The sequence below is a fragment of the Cervus canadensis genome, chromosome 10, assembly GCF_019320065.1.
Source record: "Cervus canadensis isolate Bull #8, Minnesota chromosome 10, ASM1932006v1, whole genome shotgun sequence".
In the NCBI taxonomy this organism is placed as follows: Eukaryota; Metazoa; Chordata; class Mammalia; order Artiodactyla; family Cervidae; genus Cervus; species Cervus canadensis.
In genome coordinates this window covers 77,112,293-77,135,564 of record NC_057395.1, presented here as the reverse complement: position 1 = coordinate 77,135,564, position 23,272 = coordinate 77,112,293, and the positions used below count along the sequence as shown (strand labels likewise).

The following is a 23,272-nucleotide window of genomic DNA, read 5'->3' as shown; positions in this document are numbered from 1 at the left end:
ACTGGATTCATGATATCTACAACGTAAAATGTCCTGTTAAAAAACAGAAAAGATCAGGGAGTGCTTCCTTTAAGGACTGAGAACATACTGGATAAGGATATCTACTCACCTTTTTTTGTCATACTGGGCCAGGGTTTGTGATCCTACCATCAGTGGAATTAGTAAATATTGCAAGTTGTTCGTGTTTTGACTTGACTTAAATTTTTTTTTCCAATAGAAACTATGTTCCAACTTCCTGTCAACAATCTTGGCAGTTTAAGAAAAGCCCGGAAAACTGTGAAAAAAATACTTAGTGACATTGGGTTGGAATACTGTAAAGAACACATAGAAGTAAGTAGCATGTCATTTTTTAATTTTCACACGACTCAGCTTCTGCTCCATTACTTTGTGTCAGTGGCCAGGATCGTTAATTTTTAGGTGCGATTCTGAAGTTTAACTGCAGCATTAGCTTTGCTAGAACTTTCTCAATTAGCCTAACTTGTTCCCTTCTCCCTAAAGTGGGCTTTTTCATCTTTGCATCCTGAAGCAAAAGCAGTTACCACTGAGAATGTACCATGTCGGACTTTTGCTACTAGGTGCTTTAAAATGGTCTCTCAATTCAAATCCTTTAAAATAGCCCCTAGGGGGATATAGGAATTCTTATCTCAAATATACAGACGAAGAACCAGTGAAGACTTAGGTCCACCTCACAGCTGAACATGCGGCAGGTCTGTCTGTGGGACTCCAGAGCCTGCTCTCATTCTGGTGTGCCTGAACGTTTTGGTTGACCTTCTGATTGTTGAGGCGTAGTAGTTGGGGTGTTTGTTGTCTCTTTCCTTGGGATTTGAGCATTTGTTGGCCCTTTTGACCCATCATAGACTATTGTCTTTCCCTCGGTAACAGTTTAGACTTTACAAACTGTTTTTCTCGCCTTTTATTCTGTGAGCTTTCTACCAGCCCTGTGGGATAACCAGTGCAGTGGTCTCCTCTTCTAGATCTCATTACTCTGATCTTGTGGTTAGTGGATCAGAAACCTCTGATTGGAACGAAACGTTTAAAGCTGTTTTTCCCACTAGCCTTTTAAGTCCAGCTGGTCAGGGACTGTAACCACCTTGTCCGTCTGTATCTCCTCAGCACCCAGCACAGTGCTGGGCACGTAACAGGCACTTGGTAAATGTTCGGAAGAAATTGAAAGTAAAAAAGCAATTTCCTTCATGCAACAGGTTTTCTTTTCCTGGTTCCCTTACCTACTCTAGGGGCATATCATGAAGACTAAAGCTTCTCAGAATTGGATTTCTCTAGCTATGTCATCCCCAGTGTGGAAGTTCACTCCACACCCTCTCCAATACTTCAAGTGCAGGTAGATCTACCTGATGAAATAGTCCATTTACTTCCCATGCAGTGGAGTAATCTTCACAAGAATAAATAGTGCAAATATTAAAGGTACTTTTCCTATCCTACATTTGATTTTTTCATCCCTATTACACCCACTATGTACTCTGGAATATATTTATGTATACTTGATATTCCACACTGAACTGTGAACCTTTTGGGAACAAGAAGAATTTTACCTTAAAACTTATATATCTATCTCAGGGTTGTGGCGGGGGGGGGGGGGGGGGCGGGGATCAAATTTTTACACAAGAGTAATTTAACGTAATACCACATGCTTTCTTTGAGCAGCTGTCCTCCTTTTGGGGTTCAGAAATCCTGAGTTTTCCTTCTAGCCCAATCCCACCCCCATCTCCATAGAACATTTTTCTTGCACAGAACCAGGATACCACATCTACACTCTGTTCTGATATTACAGCTGATGAGTTACAACTCTTAAGAAGGGTGCTTTGGTATCAATACATGGCTTAATTTTTTACTGAAGTAGAACTTCCAGTGGTTTCTTAGGAAACCTGGTGACCATGAGGGGAATGTTGAGTTGCTAACAGTGTTCACTTTAACATCCATGTGCCCTTTTGTATTCCCTGAGAACCTTAGTACTCCTAGCCTAGTTCTGGGTGGGGTTGACTTTCCTGTGCGTCTCCCCAGCCCTAGTTAGAGATAGGATTTATATGTCAAGTTGGGCTACAATTAATACCATGTTTTTGAAACTTCTTTCACTGTTTTCTAGGACTTTAAACAGTTTGAACCTAATGACTTTTATTTGAAAAACACTACATGGGAGGATGTAGGACTATGGGACCCTTCGCTTACAAAAAACCAGGTAAGTGGCACAGGAGACTTACCCAAAAAGCAGCATCTTCCCTTTTCAGTTCTAGAGCTTTCATAGTGCTGCATTATTGGTAGTCAACCTAATGTGGAAAGTGTTAACATTTTATTATTTCATATTTTCCTAAGAGAGAGAGAAAAATAGGAAGTACTTCGGTCTATTTTTTTCATTGTCCTGAAACTATATGTAAGAGGAATAGGAAAGTTTGTTACTTAAAAGTTATGATGCCCAGTGTATATCAAAATTCCCCTCTCTTCCCCTAACCCTGCCAAAAGTATTCTGGTTCTTCTGATTCTAAAATGTTCCTTCCAGTGTTCAGTTTATCTAGGGAATCCATCATTTTTCTGTGTTGCAGTCCTTGTTTTTTTTATAAAGGGGAAGTAGGGACTGTTTCTTCCATTTAGGTTTTCTTACTCGTCTGTATCGTCACCCAGCCTCTGTGGGATAATCTGAGCCAGCACTTGGGGTGTGGGATAGGTGGCTCTGGAGGATGGTAGAGGTGGGTAGCTTAATTGTTACTGATTGGAATTAAAAAAAGTATCATGAAATCAAAGGCACCAGCAGTGCCAACAAATAACGGTAGGTGATGTTATAACAAAAAATAGAGGGCTATGGGTGATGTGTCTTTTCCCACAGGGAGACGTGATTATCAATTCAAACTGTACCATTATTTATTTCAGTGGTGATTGTAATTCTGGATTATTTATCTGTTCATCCGTTGGAACATACTTGGCAGGGAGTCAGTACTTTTAAACTCCACCTCAGAAATGTGATGTCATCTGGTTCTTTTCTTATTAATAACCCAGGGAAGGGTATTAACCAGCAGCCTTAAAATAGGAAAGCCTTCCAGTAGGACACATCACTTGGTTAATTCAGTTTTACCGACACTAAAGAAGGAAATGCAGTATTTCATTTTGGTTGTAACCAGTGTCTGAAACAAGGGAAGTTTTTTATAAGGAAAAAGATCACCTCTCACCAAATTTGTGTTTCCCCTATCATCAAAGGACCAACTGCACAGATGTTAATGAACTTGTTTCTGTAAGTTGCTCTTTGATACTAGTAAATTCTGCAGTGCTTATTTTATTGGCCTTTTAATATCCTGCATTCCCCACATTCTGTAGGAATTTTTACTTAATTTCTTAATTTGAATCAGAGCAGCTGTCACTTCATTACTTCTTTTGAAGCTGCTCTTGCTTGAGAAGAAGGAACAGCATGGCTTACAGAAGAAAGCTGCCTTTTCAGATCAGTGGGTTTTTTCATCTCAGTGAAATCCGAATACTACACTCTACTTAGATCAGAGGGGGGAAATGTTTGAGATTTTTGAAAATGTGCCCTTTTTTTCCATGAAAAATTTTCCATGATGGAAATGATCAAAGGTGTGTCTTTGTCGTATTGCCTAATTGCACTAGAACAATCTGGGCCCTGAGTTTTAGTATATAGTGAATCTGAAACCTCTGGCAACTTAACAGCTTTGCTTACAGAGTAATTGTAGTGATTTCACCTAGCTTATTCTTTGTCCTTTCTAACTATAAAATGTTTATCTTGAAGCCATTTATCTTTGGGTTTCTCTAAACCAGTGAGCAAATGTGACTGTTCTTTTCTAAAAACACTGAGGAAGAATTCTAAATGGAGTTTTTATTTGTAACACCAAAATAAGTGTCTACTAGTTTACAACAGTTTTTTCATTTGAGTTTATATTAGGTTGGTACAAAAGTAATTGCGGTTTTTGCGTTGTTGAAATTTACCTTTGCTATTGGAATACACTTAAATAAATGTAGTTATGTTATACATTTTAATGCACGTGTCTCACTTTATGTCTTTTTGTGAATGACTTATTACTTGCTGTTTATATTTATTTTAGACTATGGAAAGGATGTTAGACAAAAAGCAAATTCAAGTGATTTTCTTATTCGTGTTCAAAATGGGTTGTAAAGCAGCGGAATCAACTAGCAGCACAGTGCATTTGGCCCAGGAGGCTGCTCACAAGCTTACAGCACGCTGGTGGTTCAAGAGGCTTCGTGAAGGAGACGGGAGCCTTGATGAGGAACGTAGCGGTCACTCATCGGAAGTTGACAACGACCGGGTTAGAGCCGTCATTGAAGCGGATCTTCTTACTACAGGAGAAGTTGCCAAAGAACAACATTGCCCATTCTACAGTTGTTTGGCATTTGCAGCAAATTGGAAAAGTGAAAAAACTCGATAAGTGGGTGTCTCATGATAAGCTAACCAAAAATCAAAAAAAAAAAAAAAAAAGGCCTTTTGAAGTGTCTTCTCTTGTTCCACGCAATGACGACGAGCCATTTCTCTTACCGGGTCATGACGTGCAGCAGGAAGTGGATTTTATGAGACAGACGGCGACAGCCAGCTCGGCCGTGACTGAGAGGAAGCTCCAGAGTGCTTCCCAAAGCCATGCTGGCACTGAAGAAAGAGCATGATCACAGTTCGGTGGTCGCCGCCTGTCTGAGCCATGTATCTCTCTGAATCCCGACGGAACCATTACAGCGGAGAAGCATGCTCAGCAAATCGATGAGACGCACCGGAAACCCGCCCACCTGCAGCCAGCCCTGGTCAGCAGCAGGGCCCCATTTCTGTGCCAACACCAGCCGGCCGCGTGTGGCACAGCCAGCGCTTCGAAGGCTGCACACGTCGGAAGTTTCGCCTCACCCGCCATGTTCACCTGAGCCTTGACAGCCAACTACCACTTCCTTAAGCATCTTGACAGCTTTAGGGAAAAGGCTTTCACACCCAGCGGGAGGCAGGAAATGCTTTCCAAGAGTTTGTTGAATCCTGAAGCACAGATTTTTACCACGCTACAGGAATAAACAAACTTATTTCTCATTGGCAAAAATGTGTTGATTTTCATGGTTCCTATTTTTATTTATAAAAATGTGTTTGAGCCTAGTTATAATTATTTAAAATTCAGTCCAAAACCGCAATTACCTTTGCACCAACCTAATGTTTTATAAATTATGCATTTTGCAAAAGGAAGTTTTACTCAGATCAATGCATTACAGTTTCAGTTCTAAAAATAGCATTGTCTCTTCAAGACTATCTTGGGGAAAAAAATCTAGAACCTGTTAATGCTTATCTGAAGTGGCATTCTGATTCCAGTTTTTGTCTTTTCTTTAGGACTATCGGACAAAACCTTTTTGCTGCAGCGCTTGCCCATTTTCTTCAAAATTTTTCTCTGCCTACAAAAGTCATTTCCGGAATGTCCATAGTGAAGACTTTGAAAATAGGATTCTCCTTAATTGCCCCTATTGTACGTTCAATGCAGACAAAAAGACTTTGGAAACACACATTAAAATATTTCATGCTCCAAACGCCAGCGCACCAAGTAGCAGCCTCAGCACTTTCAAAGATAAAAGCAAAAGTGATGGCCTTAAACCTAAGCAGGCTGACAGTGTAGAGCAAGCTGTTTATTACTGTAAGAAGTGCACTTACCGAGATCCTCTTTATGAAATAGTCAGGAAGCACATTTACAGGGAACACTTTCAGCATGTGGCAGCGCCTTACATAGCAAAGGCAGGAGAGAAGTCGCTCAACGGTGCAGTCCCCTTGGGCGCAAACGCCCGGGAGGAGAGCAGTATTCACTGCAAGCGATGCCTTTTTATGCCAAAGTCTTATGAAGCTTTGGTACAACATGTCATTGAAGACCACGAACGCATAGGCTATCAGGTCACTGCCATGATTGGTCACACAAATGTGGTGGTTCCCCGATCCAAACCCTTGATGCTAATTGCTCCCAAACCTCAAGAGAAGAAGGGCATGGGACTCCAATCAAGAATTGGTTCCCTCGCTTCTGGAAACGTACGGTCTTTGCCATCACAGCAGATGGTGAATCGACTCTCAATACCAAAGCCTAACTTAAATTCCACAGGTGTCAACATGATGTCCAATGTTCACCTGCAGCAGAACAACTACGGAGTCAAATCTGTAGGCCAGGGCTATGGCGTTGGTCAGTCAATGAGACTGGGGCTAGGTGGCAACGCACCGGTTTCCATCCCTCAACAGTCTCAGTCTGTGAAGCAGTTGCTTCCAAGTGGCAATGGAAGATCTTACGGTCTTGGGTCAGAGCAGAGGACCCAGGCGCCAGCAAGATACTCACTGCAGTCTCCGAATGCCCCGTCTCTCTCTTCAGGCCAGTTAAAGTCTCCTTCCCTCTCCCAGTCACAGGCATCCAGAGTATTAGGTCAGTCCAGCTCCAAGCCAACTGCAGCTGCCACTGGCCCTCCACCACCCAATACTTCCTCAACTCAGAAGTGGAAAATATGTACAATCTGTAATGAGCTTTTTCCTGAAAATGTATATAGCGTGCACTTCGAAAAAGAACATAAAGCTGAGAAAGTCCCAGCAGTAGCCAACTACATTATGAAAATACACAATTTCACTAGCAAATGCCTCTACTGTAATCGCTATTTGCCCACAGACACTCTGCTCAACCATATGCTGATTCATGGTCTGTCCTGTCCGTATTGCCGGTCAACCTTCAATGACGTGGAAAAGATGGCGGCTCATATGCGGATGGTTCACGTGGACGAAGAGATGGGACCTAAAACAGATTCTACTCTGAGTTTTGATCTGACATTGCAGCAGGGTAGTCACACTAACATCCATCTCCTTGTCACCACGTATAACCTGCGGGATGCTCCTGCTGAGTCTGTTGCTTACCATGCCCAAAACAACCCACCCATCCCTCCAAAGCCACAGCCAAAAGTGCAGGAAAAGGCAGATATCCCTGTTAAAAGCTCACCTCAAGCTGCAGTGCCCTATAAAAAGGATGTCGGGAAAACCCTTTGCCCTCTTTGCTTTTCAATCCTGAAAGGACCCATATCCGATGCACTTGCACATCACTTGCGAGAGAGGCACCAGGTGATTCAGACGGTTCATCCGGTGGAGAAGAAGCTGACCTACAAGTGCATCCACTGCCTCGGCGTGTACACCAGCAACATGACCGCCTCGACCATCACCCTGCATCTGGTTCACTGCAGGGGCGTGGGGAAGACCCAGAACGGCCAAGACAAGACAAACGCACCCTCGCGACTCAACCAGTCTCCAGGCCTGGCACCTGTGAAGCGCACTTACGAGCAGATGGAGTTTCCCTTGCTGAAGAAGCGAAAGCTGGATGAAGATAGCGACTCACCAGGCTTCTTTGAAGAGAAGCCTGAGGAGCCTGTTGTTTTAGCTTTAGACCCTAAGGGTCATGAAGATGATTCCTATGAAGCCAGGAAAAGCTTCCTAACAAAATATTTCAACAAACAACCCTATCCCACCAGGAGAGAAATTGAGAAGCTGGCGGCAAGCTTATGGTTGTGGAAGAGTGACATTGCTTCCCATTTTAGTAACAAGAGGAAGAAGTGTGTCAGAGACTGTGAAAAGTACAAGCCTGGTGTGTTGCTGGGCTTCAACATGAAAGAGTTAAACAAAGTTAAGCATGAGATGGATTTTGATGCTGAGTGGCTATTTGAAAACCATGATGAGAAGGATTCCAGAGTCCATGCTAGTAAAACAGCGGACAAAAAGCTCAGTCTCGGGAAGGAAGATGACAGTTCCTCAGACAGTTTTGAAAATTTGGAGGAAGAATCCAATGGAAGTGATAGCCCTTTTGACCCTGTTTTTGAAGTTGAGCCTAAAGTCCCTAATGATAACCCAGAGGAACACATACCGAAGGTAATTTCTGAAGATGCTTTAGAATCTGAGAAGCTAGACCAAAAAGAGGAGGATGGTTCAAAATATGAAACTATTCATTTGACTGAGGAGCCAACCAAACTAACGCATGATGCCTCTGATAGTGAGGCTGACCAAGATGATGTTGTCGAGTGGAAAGATGGTGCTTCTCCATCTGAGAGCGGCCCTGGTTCCCAACAAGTGTCAGACTTTGAGGACAACACGTGTGAGATGAAAACAGGAACCTGGTCTGATGAGTCTTCCCAGAGTGAAGACGCAAGGAGCAGTAAGCCAGCTGCCAAAAAAAAGGCTACTGTGCAAGGTGACAGAGAGCAGTTGAAGTGGAAGAATAGTTCCTATGGAAAAGTTGAAGGGTTTTGGTCCAAGGACCAGTCACAGTGGAAGAATGCAACTGAAAATGATGAGCGCTTATCCAACCCACAGATTGAGTGGCAGAACAGCACAATTGACAGTGAGGATGGGGAGCAGTTTGACAACATGACTGATGGGGTGGCTGAACCCATGCACGGCAGCTTGACGGGGGTTAAACTGAGCAGCCAGCAGGCTTAAGGGCTGACCTCTCTGGCTTTGGTGACAAATGCTGCAGCCTGGAACTCTGTTCTCCTTTCAGTTATGACTGCAAAGCTGTGTTCTAACTGGTACTGCCTTTTGAGTGTCGGGTCATCAGGCGGTGGGGACATGTGGCCACTCCAATCCCAGTGGTTATTTCTAAGTCTGTGACACATGATTGGCTGATCTTGCTTTAGAACACTCTGTGACAGACACAGTAACTAAATGTGAAAAACCAATAAGCTGGTGGCTCATGAACGCACACAAGAAAAAGCAGAGGTTTGTTTTATCTGCCTTCTCAACATTTCTTTCCCTCTGTAAAACAATGTCTGGTTGGACGTCCTTGAGAAGCGTTCTCCTGATTAAAATGGTAGTGTAGGGCCAACACACAAGCTACCAGTCCAATGTGTACAGTAGACTTTGGGGAAATCAATTTTTTTTCATGTATTCATTCTGAATAGTTGAAATGTATATTTGTACAGTCTTTTAGACCTATTCAAGTGATGCTTATGATATTGTTATTGTGTACCCACCATAGATTTGTTTCTTTTTTTAGTGTTGCCCTTGCTGTGTAATAAGCGCTGTATCTAGTTGACCTAGCAAAAGCCTGAAACTACGCTAGTGTGGACTTCGGGACAGACTTAGTTTTTGCACATAACCTTGTACAATCTCGCGACAGAGGCCAGCCACATAAGATATATATCTGGACTCTTGTATTATAGAATTTTTCTTGTTCTGAATATCCTTGACATGACAGCTGACAAAAACAAAAACTGGCATTTCAGATGTTTTCTGAAATCTTTTAAGCTAAAAATCACATGCAAGAATTGACTTTGCAGCTACTAATTTTGACACCTTTTAGATCTGTATGGAAGTGTGTTGTGTTGAAGCAGCAGACCAATGAGTGCTGCTTTTTGGATATTTAGTTTTATCTTTAGTTAAACACCACCCTGGTGTATTCATTTATACCATCTAATATATGACACACTGTTGTAGTATGTATAATTTTGTGATCTTTATTTCCCTTTGTATTCATTTTAAGCATCTAAATAAATTGCTGTATTGTGCTTAATGTAAATACTTGCTTTCTTACACCTTCCTGTCCTGTGTGTCGGATAGGTCTTATACCAGTTGATGCCATGGCTTCCTCATCAGAGATGGAGGCACAGCCACTGAGGAAACTTGTGGAAGACCAAGAATGGCATAACAGACGCTTTCTTTCCAGGCTCCTGTTGCAAATTCTTTGGTTCAGTTTGGCTTTTGTCTTTTACCTTTTTAATCACTAAAATAAACATCCTTGAATTTTTTCAATTCCCCCGTTGTCAAGGATCAGAACCTGCTTAGATATGTAAATGTCTCAGTGATAAAGGATGTAAACATAAATAAGCATTGGTTTGCAAGCAGAATCTTAATACCCTGGTGTTCTTTCTTCTAAATGAAGTCCATAGTAGTTTTCACCTTATAATGGGAACAGTTGTACTAACCAGGGAACTACTCTCTGCTTTTATTTTAACTCTGGACCATCTTCCTATTAAGAGAAAGGCTTTGGAGAACACGCGTTCTGGGGGCTGTCAAGATGCAGGAGCTGGTAGGGTGCAAGTGACCCCGTACCACAGAACAGGGAGTTAGGAGGTGGCAGAAGTGGTCCAGTGCGTTTGGTGGTGATAACGTGATGGGATGGATGCTCTTTTAGTCCATGCGGAGGCTGGTCAGTCACCTTTCAGGGACATCTGCCTAAAGAGTTCTGTAGAGTGGCTAGTTTCCGTGATCTCTAAGACTCCAGAAAGTTCAGCTTAACGCTTTTGTTACCTGAGAGCAAAAGTTTGACCAGCCTCCCCCCAGAATGTGACGTCATGCCTCGCAGAACAATGCAGGAGAAAGCACAAGAATGGACTAGAACCTTTAGGGTGTTTGGGGCTGGCACAGAGCTTTTTTTTTTTTTTGGAGCTATTTTAAATCTGTCTCACAGATTATAAATGCTGTGGACATCCAAGATGCTACAGATTACCTAATCAGAAAAGGTGGCATTGAGAACATGGCTTACCTGAGGATAGTAATACCAGCTGCATTTAAGCCATCTCATTTCCTTTGAAATTACTCTGCCTAATAGGAAGAATTTAGCCTGGCCTTACGAGTCCTACATGAACTACTAGTGAGACTTGTGCAGAATAGGGGTGAGGGTGGAGAGGTGCGCTCCGGGCTGGACATTTGAGCAGGGAGAGATGAGTACACTTCCTTGCTGTGGTGGTGTGAGTGGGCCTTGTCAGCATGGGGAAGAGAGTTGAGCCACCTAAGAACTGGAAATAAAGATTCCCCAGTAAGAACTATTGGAGAAGTCCTGAAAGTGTCTCAATAAAAGCCATTTTAAAACAATGCTGTTGCTACTGTTTGCTTTTGGAATAATCTGGAAAGAAAAGCTGACCTTTACCATCTTCTAATTAGAGAAGGTCTATAACTGTAGACGGAACGAATAATCCTGGAGATTTTCTTTTGAACAAGGAAAAACAAAATTCCAGAGCACTTTTTGCTGTTCAAATTTCCCTGTAGCCAGAAGTTCCAGACTCAAACTGAGTAAGCACTATGGTTTCTCTCCCGTTTCAGCACGTAGAAGCCTTTTCTTGTCCCATCTTTGGTTCCTTACCATTGAATAGTACGAGGGTCTTCAGCAAACAGCTCGTTGTTCCCTCTTAAATTCCAAGCAGAAAAGGAAATGCCCCTTCCTCCCCCTCCCAACCCCCATGGCTGTGTCTAGGCCAAATGCCTACCCACTTGTAAAGATGCACATTTCTTCAGAAGGGAGAAAATACATTTGAAAAATATCTGTGTCAAAGACTGAGGAATGCCCCACCTGAATCACTTCTCTAGGGGCCATTCAGCTTGCTTTTGGCAGATGAGCACCGCCATGTACAGGGGTGTTTCTCTACTCTGAGGACTGAACCTTGAGTGGGGCTCTCAGACCATCTCGCCACTACAGCTTGAGAGCCACTTAGCTTGAGTGATGGGAAGATCTGATTTCTACCGAGAGACTAGGTAGAGGACGCAGAATCTGGACTCCACAGAGCGGCTGGTCAGCCTTCTGCCCCTCCTCAGGCGGTGATCTTTTCACCCCTTTGAGCCTTGTTTCTGACCCACCCCGTCGCTTACTGGCCTGGCGCCAGCTGCAGGCATGTTTCACCAAAGTGTCGTGTAGGAGCGTAACTCCTAAACCCCCAGAGGACCGAAAATAAAGGCAAGAGACTGCTCTCACCAAACTGAAATGCATTCCAGCATACCAGTTATTAAAGGGCCACCTTGACATGATCTAGAAAAAGACTGAGATAAACCAGACAGGCAAGTTAAAAAGGTGTTTTCTACCAACTGCTACTAGAAGGTTAGCTCAAAAATGAATCAAAACTTGCACAAAAGGAAGATTGCTATTTGGCAATTCTTTGCATCCTGCTACTTCCATCAACAAACTCCACTTTAAAAAATTAATATTCACTAGGACTTGATTCCTAGAGGGATTACAACTTGGTGGAGTTGTATTCAAAAAATCTGCATGTAAGGCATAGCTGCAGGTGTCCTGAAAATCGAGTCATGTTTTCAAAGGGCTCCAGCGAAGGTTACAGGAGGGAAGGGCCCCAGTATTTCCAGGACACATGCTCTGCACCACGCAACTGAGGTGCTGGGGGTGTCTGTTTTTTCAGCATGTGTACAACGCGCATCTGTGATGCAAACCAACCCCCACCTGTGCACCAGGACACCATCAGGACCCCTTAGAAAGATGTAAGGACAGTCAAACCTAAACTGGTTTTTGCAAAAGTTTGGCTGTACCTTTATTAATATCTTTTCCTGATAAGCAAATCGTCCACCTTTTGGAAGCTGATAAAGCAAGAGGCTAGAAATAAAAGGACCTTTTCCAATGCATGCATGTGGTAAGTGTCGCCATCTAGCCTGAAGCAGAATGTGACCGCTGTGTAAGAGGGACAGCCATCTGGGAGTGAAAACTTTTAAGACCCCGCATTGAGGATGGCAGGTGAAAAGATGGCTGCATCTGCTGGGCTGGCTCTATCGGCTTCCCCCGGGAGAGGACTTCAGAGGCTCAAATACAGAGTCCTCCAAGGAGGGAACCTCCAGGCCAGGGGCAACATTCCACCTTTCCCAGGAGTTTGACACTGTTCATAAAATCGCCCGGAGCGCAGCACACGTCCTGAGCACATACTGACTCAACAGGAACTTTCCAAACTCTCCAAATGCCCAACAAGTGTAGGGCACTAGGTTCCAAGATAATTTGAATCCTCAAAACAGTCCTGCCCCAATTCCCTAAATCCACCTCCACCCCCTCAAAAAAATTCTTGTAAAAGGAGTGTTTACTCAGGACATGGAGCTTGAGGGAAGCCAACTTGTCCCAAGACTCCAGCTGGCAGAGGGGAGATGCTCATTTGGACCCAGGGTATCTTGAGTCCACAGCCTCGGTTTCCCAGCCACACCACCCAGCCCTGATCTTGGCTGAAGACTACCCTCTCGAGAAAGGCTTTCCCTGCTGTGAACGCGAGGACACGTGAGCCCCGGGTTTTAAACCAACACGTCCTACTTTCCCCAGCACAGTGTCTCCCAAACGACTCTCATTCACACTGCCATCTCCGTCACTTTTTGCCACATCTGCCTAACAGCTGCTAAACTGTATTTTTGCAAGAAAAGTCCAACCAGCGTGATTTGCTATTAATGGAGGCACCCCTAAAAACACAAAGGCAAAATGGTAAGACAAACTGCCACCTACCATTGCTTGCCAAGGGCTGTGAGTCTGAGACTTGCTTTGTTGGTTGAAAAGGAAAATCAGAGGGGTCCAGGGCAGACTAGCACCAAGGTGAGACTTTTCCTTGGCCCAGGCAAGACTGGAAAAATTGGCTGTGTCTCTCTGGACTTGTGTTACCTAACGCATGCCAGATGGCACCAAACTCATTTGTCAACAGATGGCTTTGGTTCAGAGTTTCCCAGGGAAGTCTCTGCCCATCACTGAGTACCCAACTCTTCTTACCTGGTTTTAGACCCCTTTTTCTGACATAGGACTCTCACTGGCAGTAATGGGAACTCCAACTCAAATTGGGCTTTTAGTAAAGGAAAATGCAAGCAGCAGTGGTGCCCAAAGAAGGCAGGCCTCCGGGCCTCTTGTCCTCTGGCCCTGCCACCCACGCGGTCACCTTCATTCTAAGCAGGTGCCCTGGTGTTCCTGTTGCTTCCCATTCACCTGCCCTGAGAGAGGGTATCCCCTCCCTCACTACTGAGCAAGAGTCCTGAACTTGGGGCCAGTTGGACCATTCCAGAACCAGTTTCCATGCTGGTAGGCTTAAGACAGGCTTCCCTGGTGGCTCAGTGGTTTAAAAAAAAAAACGCCTGCCAGTGCAGGAGACTTGGGTTCAATCCATGGGAAGGGAAGATCCCCTGGAGAAGGAATAGCAGCCCACTCCAGTATTTCTGCTTGGGAAAGCCCATGGCCAGAGGAGCCTGGAGGGCTACAGTCCATGGGGCACGAAGAGTCAGACACAACTTAGTGACTAAACACCGCCAAACAAGGCTTAGACCAGAGCTACCCTGGAGAGTCACTGTGAGTAGGTTCACCTGGATGGGCTTCGGTCAGGCAGTACCCACCTCGAGCTGGGGCGGAATCAGTTCAACTCAAGTGAAACTGAAGTCGCTCAGTCGTGTCTGACTCTTTGCAACCCCGCGCACTGTAGCCTACCAGGCTCCCCCATCCATGGAATTCTCCAGGCAAGAGTACTGAAGTGGGTTGCCATTTCCTTCTCCAGGGGATCCTCCCTACTGAGGGATCGAACCCGGGTCTCCCACATTGCAGGCAGATGTTTTTCCATCTGAGCCACCAGGGAAGCCCAAACCAGAAACCAACTCAAACCCAATCCCATCCATTACACTAGGGAGGATGTGAAATGGATATTGAGGTCTCAACACTTCAGAGGAAACCTCCTTGAAATTTTTCTTAACAGCTCTTCTTAGAAAATGTGTCACCTCCAAGTCACCTGGGGAGTTTTAACACTTAGGGATCCTGAGGACCCTCCCCAAGAGATTCTGACGCAGTTGGTCACAGGCCGTGGCCCAGCTGACTCCAAAGGACAAGTAAGCCGGAAAGCCACCATTCTTTTCTTTTCCCTTCTGTCACGCCTTCTGGCATGTGGGATCTTAGTTCCCCGACCAGGGATCAAACTTGTGCCCCCCTGCAGTGGAAGTGCAAAATCCTAACCACTGGACCACCAGGGAAGTCCCTTTTTAAATGAATTTTAAATTTTTTCCCACCATTCTAAAGACACAAGCGAATGATGCTACAGCGTGAGCCTTCCCCAGTTCATCTGTTTGCTACCAGTGGCCTCCTGGGTAAGACCACTGATTCTATTTCTCTCCATTCAACAAACACACCCTCGCCGGACAGCCTAAGAACCCCCATCTCTACACCCAGGGGTGCCGTTTGTGTGCAGAAAACAGCACGTGTGCACGATGATGCCGTGATGTCTCCACGGTTCCCTGGGAGCCAGGAGGAGACCGTGGGCGCTCACTGGGCACCCTTACTCCGGGAGGGCTCACCGCTGCAGCCACCCCAGCCCTGGTGCCCACAGAAGGAAAGCACAGACCTCATCGTCCAGGGCGCTCCTCCAGGTCTCCTTTGCCCGCTCCTCGGGCACGTCTCCCCCCGGAAGAGCCTTGCTGATGAAACACTGACCGTTAGCATGTATGATGGTGCTGCTCCCTTGGATGACCTCATGAGGAAGTCCTTCCGGTTGAGGGGCCGACCTCCAGCAGTCAGGCTTGGCTTGACTTGGTGCTTTGAGGGAATCTTGTCATTCTCTTGACGGAGTACGCCTGCCCCCAGCAGCCATCTCTCTACCTCCTCAAACTCGGCATCACGGGCCGACAGCAAAGCACAGTCGTCAGAAGTCCCAGAGAAGAAGGCAAAAGCAAGCCTCCGGCCACCGGCCCTGCCCAGCTGCTTGCAAGGCTAAACTGCATCCAGATGGTGCTTCCTGATAAGACGAATTCTGATGCTTTTATGTCTGCAGCAAACACACAGGGCTCAGAGAGGAACTTCTGTGACAGCTGCTCAGTCATAATTGCTTTGAATTCTTGCAAACCCAAAGATGGTTGTGCTCTTGACCAGGAGACAAAGCACAAAGCAGAATTTTGCTTTAAGATGCAGAGGGAGATGCCCTGAGGCCTCCAGGTGCCTCAGTCAACAGGTTGTCTTGAGAGAACTGATAATCCTGGAAACAGACCCCTTTGGGGGTGTCTGCCCGGCTTCTCACCTCTTCTGTGGAACTCTCCTTTTGACCCCAAGAAGGAGTGCTTTTATGATGAATGGACATTGAGTTTTGTCAAATGTTTTTTCATGCATCTATGGAGATGATCTTGTGGGGGGTTTTAATACTTTTATTGATCCAAGTATGTTGCACTGATTGATTTTAAGGTGTTAAACCCACCTTGCCTCCCTTGGAGATAGCCCACATGGTCATGGTGTTTAATCCTCTTTATATGTTTCTGGATTCAGTCTGCTAATAATTTGTTGAGGACTTCTGCAAATGCAAATACCAGTGAGTCCAGGCATGTTAAGAAATTCGTGAGATAATTTAGATACAAGAGAAACGTGGAGAGTGAGGCCCTTCTAAAGGGACTCAACTTTATTGTCCGGCTAGAATATGAGCCCAATACTGCCATATTTTAGTTTTTGAGTAGAAGCTGGTAACCCAGTTCTTTATGAGAAATGTCCTGATTTTTAATTGCTAGCAACTTATTTTAATTGAATTTTTTGAATAGGGAAACACCAAAATATCAAAAAGTATAAAATAAAAATGGAAAGGCCACATCTCACCGAAAACAGAATGTTCACCATTTTCAAATGTCTGTTTATCCTCCCAGAGAACTTTAGTGCTTTCCTTTCTTACACAGATGATAGCATATCGTGTCCTTCTTCTTCCACTTTGGTTTTGGGGATTCTCCTCACCAAGTCGTAAAGAACTCCTAATCTACTTTTACATCTTCATAGGATTCCACCCATCCATGCATGTATGGAGGTGCTGTAACTGAGCCAATCCCTAGTTGATGGACACAGATTCTCTCCGACCTCCTGCTGTTTCAATGTGCAGTGAATAAATTTTTGCATTTATCATTTCTCTTTGTGTGTATATATTGGGAGGCTAGATCTCTAAGGATGGAACTGGGTATGCACATTGCCTAAGGGCACATACATTTCCAGCTTTGATAGGCACTGCCCATGATCTCCATGAGAGTCGTGTCTCACCACCAATGTATAAGAATGCACCTTTCTTCAAAATTTCACCAACAGTGTCATAAAAAACATTTTATTTTTGCCAGCGTGATAAATGAAAACTGAGTATTCAATATTCTTTCATACTTACAGATTGAGGTTAATATCTTTTCATATTTTGAAAATGCCTTTTGCATAGTCTTTTCTGTGAAATGCTTATTCATATTCTTTGCTATTTTGGGGGGTTTCTTTCCTCTTATTTATTTGTAGGAGATGTTTATATACTAGGGAGATTATCCCTTTGTAGTACAAGCTGCAAATATATTTTACTTGTTTGTCATTTGGCTTTTGCATTTGGTTAGAATTCTGTTGTTTTGTTTTCTTTCTTTTTTTTTTTTTTTTGGTTGAATTTTCTGCTTGTTTTTGCCATGCAGAGGATTTAAAATTTTTAAATATCACAATTTTCTTTTATGGCTCCCGGATTTTTTATGATTCTCCAATGTTTCCGCCTCCTTATTCTATAAATTCATTTTACACATTGAACTCCTCCTTAATCCATTTGGAATTTTGGAACTGTTCCTGGCGTACAGAGTGAGGTATGGAACTCACTTTATTTTTCCCAGATGGTAACCGCGTTGTCTCAACACGAAAACAATTTTGAAATAGTTCAGGGCAAACCACACGGCTCTGCCAACCTGTGGGCCACTGTTCTGAAACCTCTAGCTTTGGACAGATGTGAAGTTCACATCCATGGGGAACGTGGGAATGGTCAAAGGACCTAGCTTTTCCGAAGACTCGCGATGGCCTAGGTTCTGGCACCCCTGTCCGAAAACAGCCACCGAAGAAAGAAAAGACAAAGATCACCCTTTCCCCGGCTGCAAAGTGACCCTGGCCGTGGGCTTTGGGTTTGATTCTCCAAGGGGTTTGACCCACCAGGGCTTTCGTCGACTTGCTAGGAGACATCCGCCACTTGCTCTGAAGATGACGCCCGTCAGGGCACGTGGCCCCAGGCCAGCACCTCAGCGCTCAGAGGACCGAGGTCAGCGATTCCTGGCAGGCCCTGTGCCCTGGCTCACGCTCCCACCCAATGTCTCCAAGCATCCCTAAAATGTCATTGTTTGGCACTGCAGCTCCAGGAAACTTGGGAAAACCAGCTCTAGCCCGTGAGTCACCGTTTCCCCAGAGATGCTGTCAAGGAACCTCACCCCTCCTCACTGCCCTGGGGGTGAGGGCTGACCCCCCCGAGAGTCCCCCGACAGCATGCCGGCGAGGCCGAGCAGGACTCCGGCAGCTCTCACTCTCCACTGCCCCAGTCTTACTCTCAAAGGTAGGGCCGTTCCCAAGGCCCGGGCCCTGGGGTGCCGAGAGGCCCCCAAGACCTGCAGGTCGGCTGGCCCTCCCCGCGCCCAGCCCCACCACCTTCACAGCGGCCTGCTGCCCAGAGCCCATCGCCAGGCCCCTTCGCAGGCCATCGCTCCTCATCGCACCCCCAGAGGCAGGCGCCCTTATTCTCTGCCTCTTACTGGGGAGGAGGCTGGGCTCAGAGAGGGAAAGCCACAGTGCAGGAGGGGATGGCCCTGAGCCCCGGGCCTCTACTTCAGGACACTTCGCGGCTGTGGCTTGATCACGTGACCCCCACCCGCCTCTCCCGGCCCTCGGTCCAGGCTTCGGAAGGAGAAAGAAGCGTGGGCGCCTCCGGCCATCGACACAAGCCCGGTTTTCCAGAAACGTGCGCCCTTGCCGCTTGTCTGAAAAAACGAACTTCCTATCGACTCTCCGCTCTCCCTCAGCAGACCAGGGCACAGGGATGCTGCCCACAGAACAGACTCGGCGGCGGCCGGGGGAGCGGGCACAAAGCCGCCACGCCGAGCCTGCACACGCCAGTCCGCCTCCAGGGCCAGAACAGAAGCCCAGACAGCAGCCCCCTGTGCGCTGCGAGATGTCAGGATGCTGTCAGCTCGGGGCGGGGGTGGGGGGGATTGGAAGGAAGCACGGGGGGCTTCTGACGAGTGCGCGCTTCTAGATGGGGTGAGGGTCAGGCAGATGTGTTCATGTGCGAAAGTTCAGTGACCTCAACACTGGATTTATACTTCAATAATGGATAATAAGGTCTCAACGTTTTAAAGTAAGTTTACAAAAATTATCTGTATACAAAAACACTGGCTCTACATGAAACAAGGGCTTCACTCAATATCTTTTCATTTAAAAAAGTGTCCTAAAATTGACAAGGCTCAACTTTTTTTTTTTTGCCTTGCTACTACTGCCCTCTTGCCTGATTCATGATGTCAGATTTCCTTGAAATTTGAATGCAGGTCTGTAGTATAGGGGGTGTGTATGTGTGTGAAATCTGAATGCACGTCTGCAGAACAGGGTGTGTGTGTGTGTGTGTGTGTGTGAAATCTGAATGCAGGTCTGCAGAACAGGGTGTGTGTGTGTGTTCTCAGCTCTGGGAAAGATTCCAGAAACTAGAAATAGCCATCACCAAAGTGAGGAACCCAACGTTTCAGGACAATAGCTCAAAACCCACCTACATGAGGAGAAATTAAAGCAAACACCGCTTGGGAGACCTCAGGAAATCCTAATGGTCTCAGCATTCTGCTGGGCATCTGAAGGCCAGAGCTGTGCACTCCCCTCAGGCGAGAGGGGCATTAGAATAAGCAGCTTCTGAGGATCTGGCTTGACTGGGTGGCAGGAGCACCTATCAAGGAAACATTTACACCAGGTGACCTCTTGACACTTTATTGAGATGGTTCACAGGGCCAGTGGGCACTGGGGTTCAGACAAACCAGCCAATACAGATGGACCTGGAGCCATGCACCCTGGTGACACCTCCCAAGACCCCCACAATTCCTGTGCAAAGATATCCATGTCCCCACAGCCCGTAACCTGGGGTGACCAGCTATCCCCAGGGGTGACCACCTCGTCCAGACCACCAGGCAGGCCACAGCTGGTGGAGGAGGCCTTCCCAGCTCATCACTGAGGCACTTCCCACCCCCTGGGTACCAAGTGCTTCTCCAAACCCCATGCAGCCCCGTGAAGTAAGGGGGAAAACTCAGAAAACGAATCCACAACAATAAAAGAAAAGAAGAAAACCACATCTGCTCTGCACACAGATTTCACTTCCCCACGGCTGGGATGGCAGGACCAAAGCGCTCACAGACGCCTTTGACAGCTGGAGGCTCGGGGCATCACCTCCCCCACGTCCACAGGAAAATAGTCCTCCGTTCTGTACAATGCGGGCAGCTCGAACGTCGGGGCCACCGGTGCCCACCGCTTCTGGAAGGACAGAAAACCAGGTGCCCGGTCAGTCACGTGAAGCCACTTGTTCTGAGAGCCAAGAACTCCAGTCGCAGTTCACCCCGCAGGGGGGTGGTCCAGGCGAGCAGAGTCCATGATTCTTCACCAAGAATCATGGTGAAGAATGAAGGTCAATGTCACACGGCCTGCGACAGCCAAAGCCAGCCCGTCTGACACCTGATGGGGACCAGCAGGGCTGGTTCGTGTGCGCAGAGCTCTGCAGTGTTTGAGAGCACAGGCGGAACAAGGGTCTGGGAGGATGGCTGAGAACGCAGGTGCACCTCGGGCCACCGAATGCCAGGAAGGGGCACTTAGACCCGCAGCAGAGGCAGTCTAGACCGCGCCACGGGCCGCCGCCAGGGGATCTGGGGTCGGCGATGGTTCTGTGAGCGCCCGTCTGTGCTCCTGAAGACCGGGCCATATGCGTGTGTTACTTTTTTTTTTTTAATTGAACCATTTTAAGAAGGGCTTACTTATGTCTCCTGTGGGTTTTTGTGGCAGGGAGATTGAGGAGGGGAGATTTTCCATCAAGCAATGGTCGCCAAGCTCCCCTAACCCTACAGGTTACATAGGCATCTCTGGGTCAAACGGTTTCACAGAGGACCGCCCCAAATAGTGCTTCTCAAACGTGGCTGCACAGGGGGCCCCCTGCGAGAGTAATGGATGCTTATGCCCAGGCCCCGTCCCCAGAGCCTGACGTCATCGGTCTGGGGTGCGGTCCGTGCACCTGAGTATTTCAAAGCTCTCAGGTGAGTCTCAGAGCCGGGGCTGATCCCGTGACCTGCTCGGAGGAGGGAAGGTCTGCAAGGCTCCCAGGTGGACCCGACAGGCAGATACGGGCAGTAATGTGGGGGTCCAGGGGGCAGAGGGAGGAAGCTCTGCACGTCTCCACCTGGGGTCCCTCTGACCACCTCTGGTCCTGTCACCCCCACCCGCAGCTCCCTCTGCTGTGTGATCTACAGGCCACCTCCGCACCCCTCCACCGCCCCCACCCCGCCCCCGGGTCATAGCTCCGCCCCCAGACCCGCCCCGCCCCCAGGTCCTAGCTCCGCCCCCGGGCCCCAGCTCTGCCCCTAGGTCCTAGCCCCGCCCCCTGGGCCCCATCTCTGCGCCAGCCTTCAGCGGCCGCCACAGGTGCCAGCACGTGGTGTGGGGCTCCGGCCCACGGTTAATAACAGCTCCCCCAAAGCTCAGACCCCCATGAGCCCCACGCTGCCCTGCGTGTGCCCTCACCTGCCCCATGCGTGTCCCCGCAGCAACACCAGGGCCGCCCTCCCCACTGTGGCGGGGGGCGGGGGAGACAAAGCCCAGGAAGGTGCCTTACCCCCAGCCCCCCGACAACTCCGAGCACCTGTCCCCTCCTCTCCTACCTTACACGTGCTCGCGCCCGGCCAAGGGCACCACTGTGAACAGGACGCAGCCCGTCATCAGGGGCTCCCTGCTTACCCGCAGACAAGAGAGCCACCAGGAACACACCCCCAACGTGTGACGGGGAATACGGGAGGTGGCACCGGGGCCCTCGGAGCCCAGGAGTGGCCCAGCTCCTGCAGCGGTCAGAGGTTCCCAGGAGCTGAGGACCTAGGAGGGGCTGTGTGGGGGGTCGGCGGGAAGGGTGGTGGCCAGGCTGCAGACACCCCGTGACCGTGCAGACAGTGCGGGGTGGTGTGCTGGGCAACGAGCACCAAGGTGGGTCCGTCTGGAGTCGGGCCGGGTCAGCGTGTGGACAGGAAGTTGTAAACCAGGACCAGATGACATGGGCTCTTGGAGGTCATACTAAGAACTTTATCCTAAGAGATCAGGAGAGAGATGGGGGGGCAGGGAATGTGTGTAATGAGATGTGTTTTAGAAAGAGCAGAGACCAGACTGGAGGGGAAAGAGGGGACCAGAGCAGAAGCTGTTGCAGGCAGGCATCCCTTCAAGGTGAGAGTGGCCGGATTTGGGGTGAGAGAACACAGACTCTAATGTCTGAGCCCTGAACTCCCCACTCCCCACCAGAGCCTGTCCCTGCTGCAGAAAAAAACCACCAAAGAATACCTTATCTACCTTATTTCAGATAAGGTAGAATGCACCCGGGGTCCAGGGACTGCATACCTCCCGGAGTCACCACCACCCACATCTGGAAAGCTGGGACAAGCAAGTAAGTCACCTTGGACAAGGGTCTGCCTCATAAAAGGGAACCTTTAACCAGCGGACACCGGGTCAGCTGCTCTGGGCTCAGCCCGCTTGGCGGGGGTGGAGGTGGGGGGGGGGGCGGGTACTTGGGACACACTCACCCCCTTCTCCCAGCATCTTCCTAGGCTGCCTCCCACCCCTGCGAGTGGACTGGAGTCCTCCCATAGCACCACAACCAAAACACAGCTGGGAAAGGAGCCCCAAGATTGTCTCACAGCCTGAAGGATGCCGTCCGGGGATAAGCCATCGTTTTAAATTATCCTCACCCTCTTTCTCCTGAGATCTGACCGCTGTAGTATCTAGAAAATGCAACAGGCAAGTAATGACAGTTCAAAGACCAGCTCCCTTGTCCTGACAGATGGCCTGGGGGTTAAAGTGTACCTTCCTCTCCTGATCTGGGGATATAGCGAAAGGGGCCAGGCTAGAGCTGGTGTCCCTGTCCTGGGGATGCTGGGCCTCTTGACCCACTGTTCTTTTTGTATTTTTTTTTTCTTTTTGTATTTTTAAGAATATTTATTTATTTATTGTATGTATCTGGCTGCACTGGGTCTTAGTTGCCGCATGCGAGATCTTCAGCTGTAGCCTGTGAACTCTTAGTTGCGGCATGTGGGATCTAGTTCCCTGACCAGGGATCGAACCCCAGCCCCTGTGCCCTGGGAGCTTGGAGTCTTAGGCACTGGACCACCAGGGAAGTCCTTCTGTGTTCTTTCTGAAATGGTTCTCCCAACAGGGATGAGGCTTCTGCCTCCTCTTTCAAGGAGACAGGCTCCAGGAAAAAGGAGAAAATTCATATAACGATGAAGGAACCAAGAAGGAGTCCTGAGAGTCTCCAAGCAACTTTAGATATAATTGTATCTTTAGTGCCAGCAAGGTCTAGTGCAAAAAGCGGTGGCACTTTTGCTGGTGATGGAGCGGAACAGTCCCTCCTGCGTTCAGACTCAAGGAGGAGGGGAACACCCGGAGAGGTGAGCCTTCTGCCAGCACCGTGGATTATTAGAGAGTGGCCACGTGTGTGCTCGCAAGAGGAAGCCCCTCACCCGGACCCCACAGGGACTCATGAGGATGAGACATCCCAGACGAACTTGCTCCCCTTTTCTGTGGGGGCCCCCAGCCTGGGA

General features: G+C 47.6%; 2 protein-coding genes across 8 annotated transcripts in view; one reads left to right on the top strand and one right to left on the bottom strand.

Moving 5' to 3' along the window:
- The window catches only part of LOC122448504 (activity dependent neuroprotector homeobox), a 31,319-nt gene extending 20,509 nt beyond the window's left edge, over positions 1 to 10,810 (top strand). For all 6 annotated transcript variants that reach the window (XM_043479844.1, XM_043479848.1, XM_043479849.1 and 3 more), the window contains 3 exons: positions 218 to 330; positions 2,102 to 2,194; positions 5,330 to 10,810. In XM_043479844.1, the coding sequence (XP_043335779.1) occupies positions 223 to 330; positions 2,102 to 2,194; positions 5,330 to 8,437 (3,309 nt within the window). In that variant the 5' untranslated portion in view covers positions 218 to 222 and the 3' untranslated portion in view covers positions 8,438 to 10,810. The remainder of the gene's footprint in view (positions 1 to 217; positions 331 to 2,101; positions 2,195 to 5,329) is intronic.
- An 8,598-nt stretch (positions 10,811 to 19,408) lies between these two features.
- BCAS4 (breast carcinoma amplified sequence 4) overlaps positions 19,409 to 23,272 on the bottom strand; it is a 61,404-nt gene continuing 57,540 nt past the window's right edge. For both annotated transcript variants that reach the window (XM_043479807.1, XM_043479806.1), the window contains one exon: positions 19,409 to 19,961. In XM_043479807.1, coding sequence (XP_043335742.1) covers positions 19,839 to 19,961 — 123 coding nt within the window. In that variant the 3' untranslated portion in view covers positions 19,409 to 19,838. The remainder of the gene's footprint in view (positions 19,962 to 23,272) is intronic.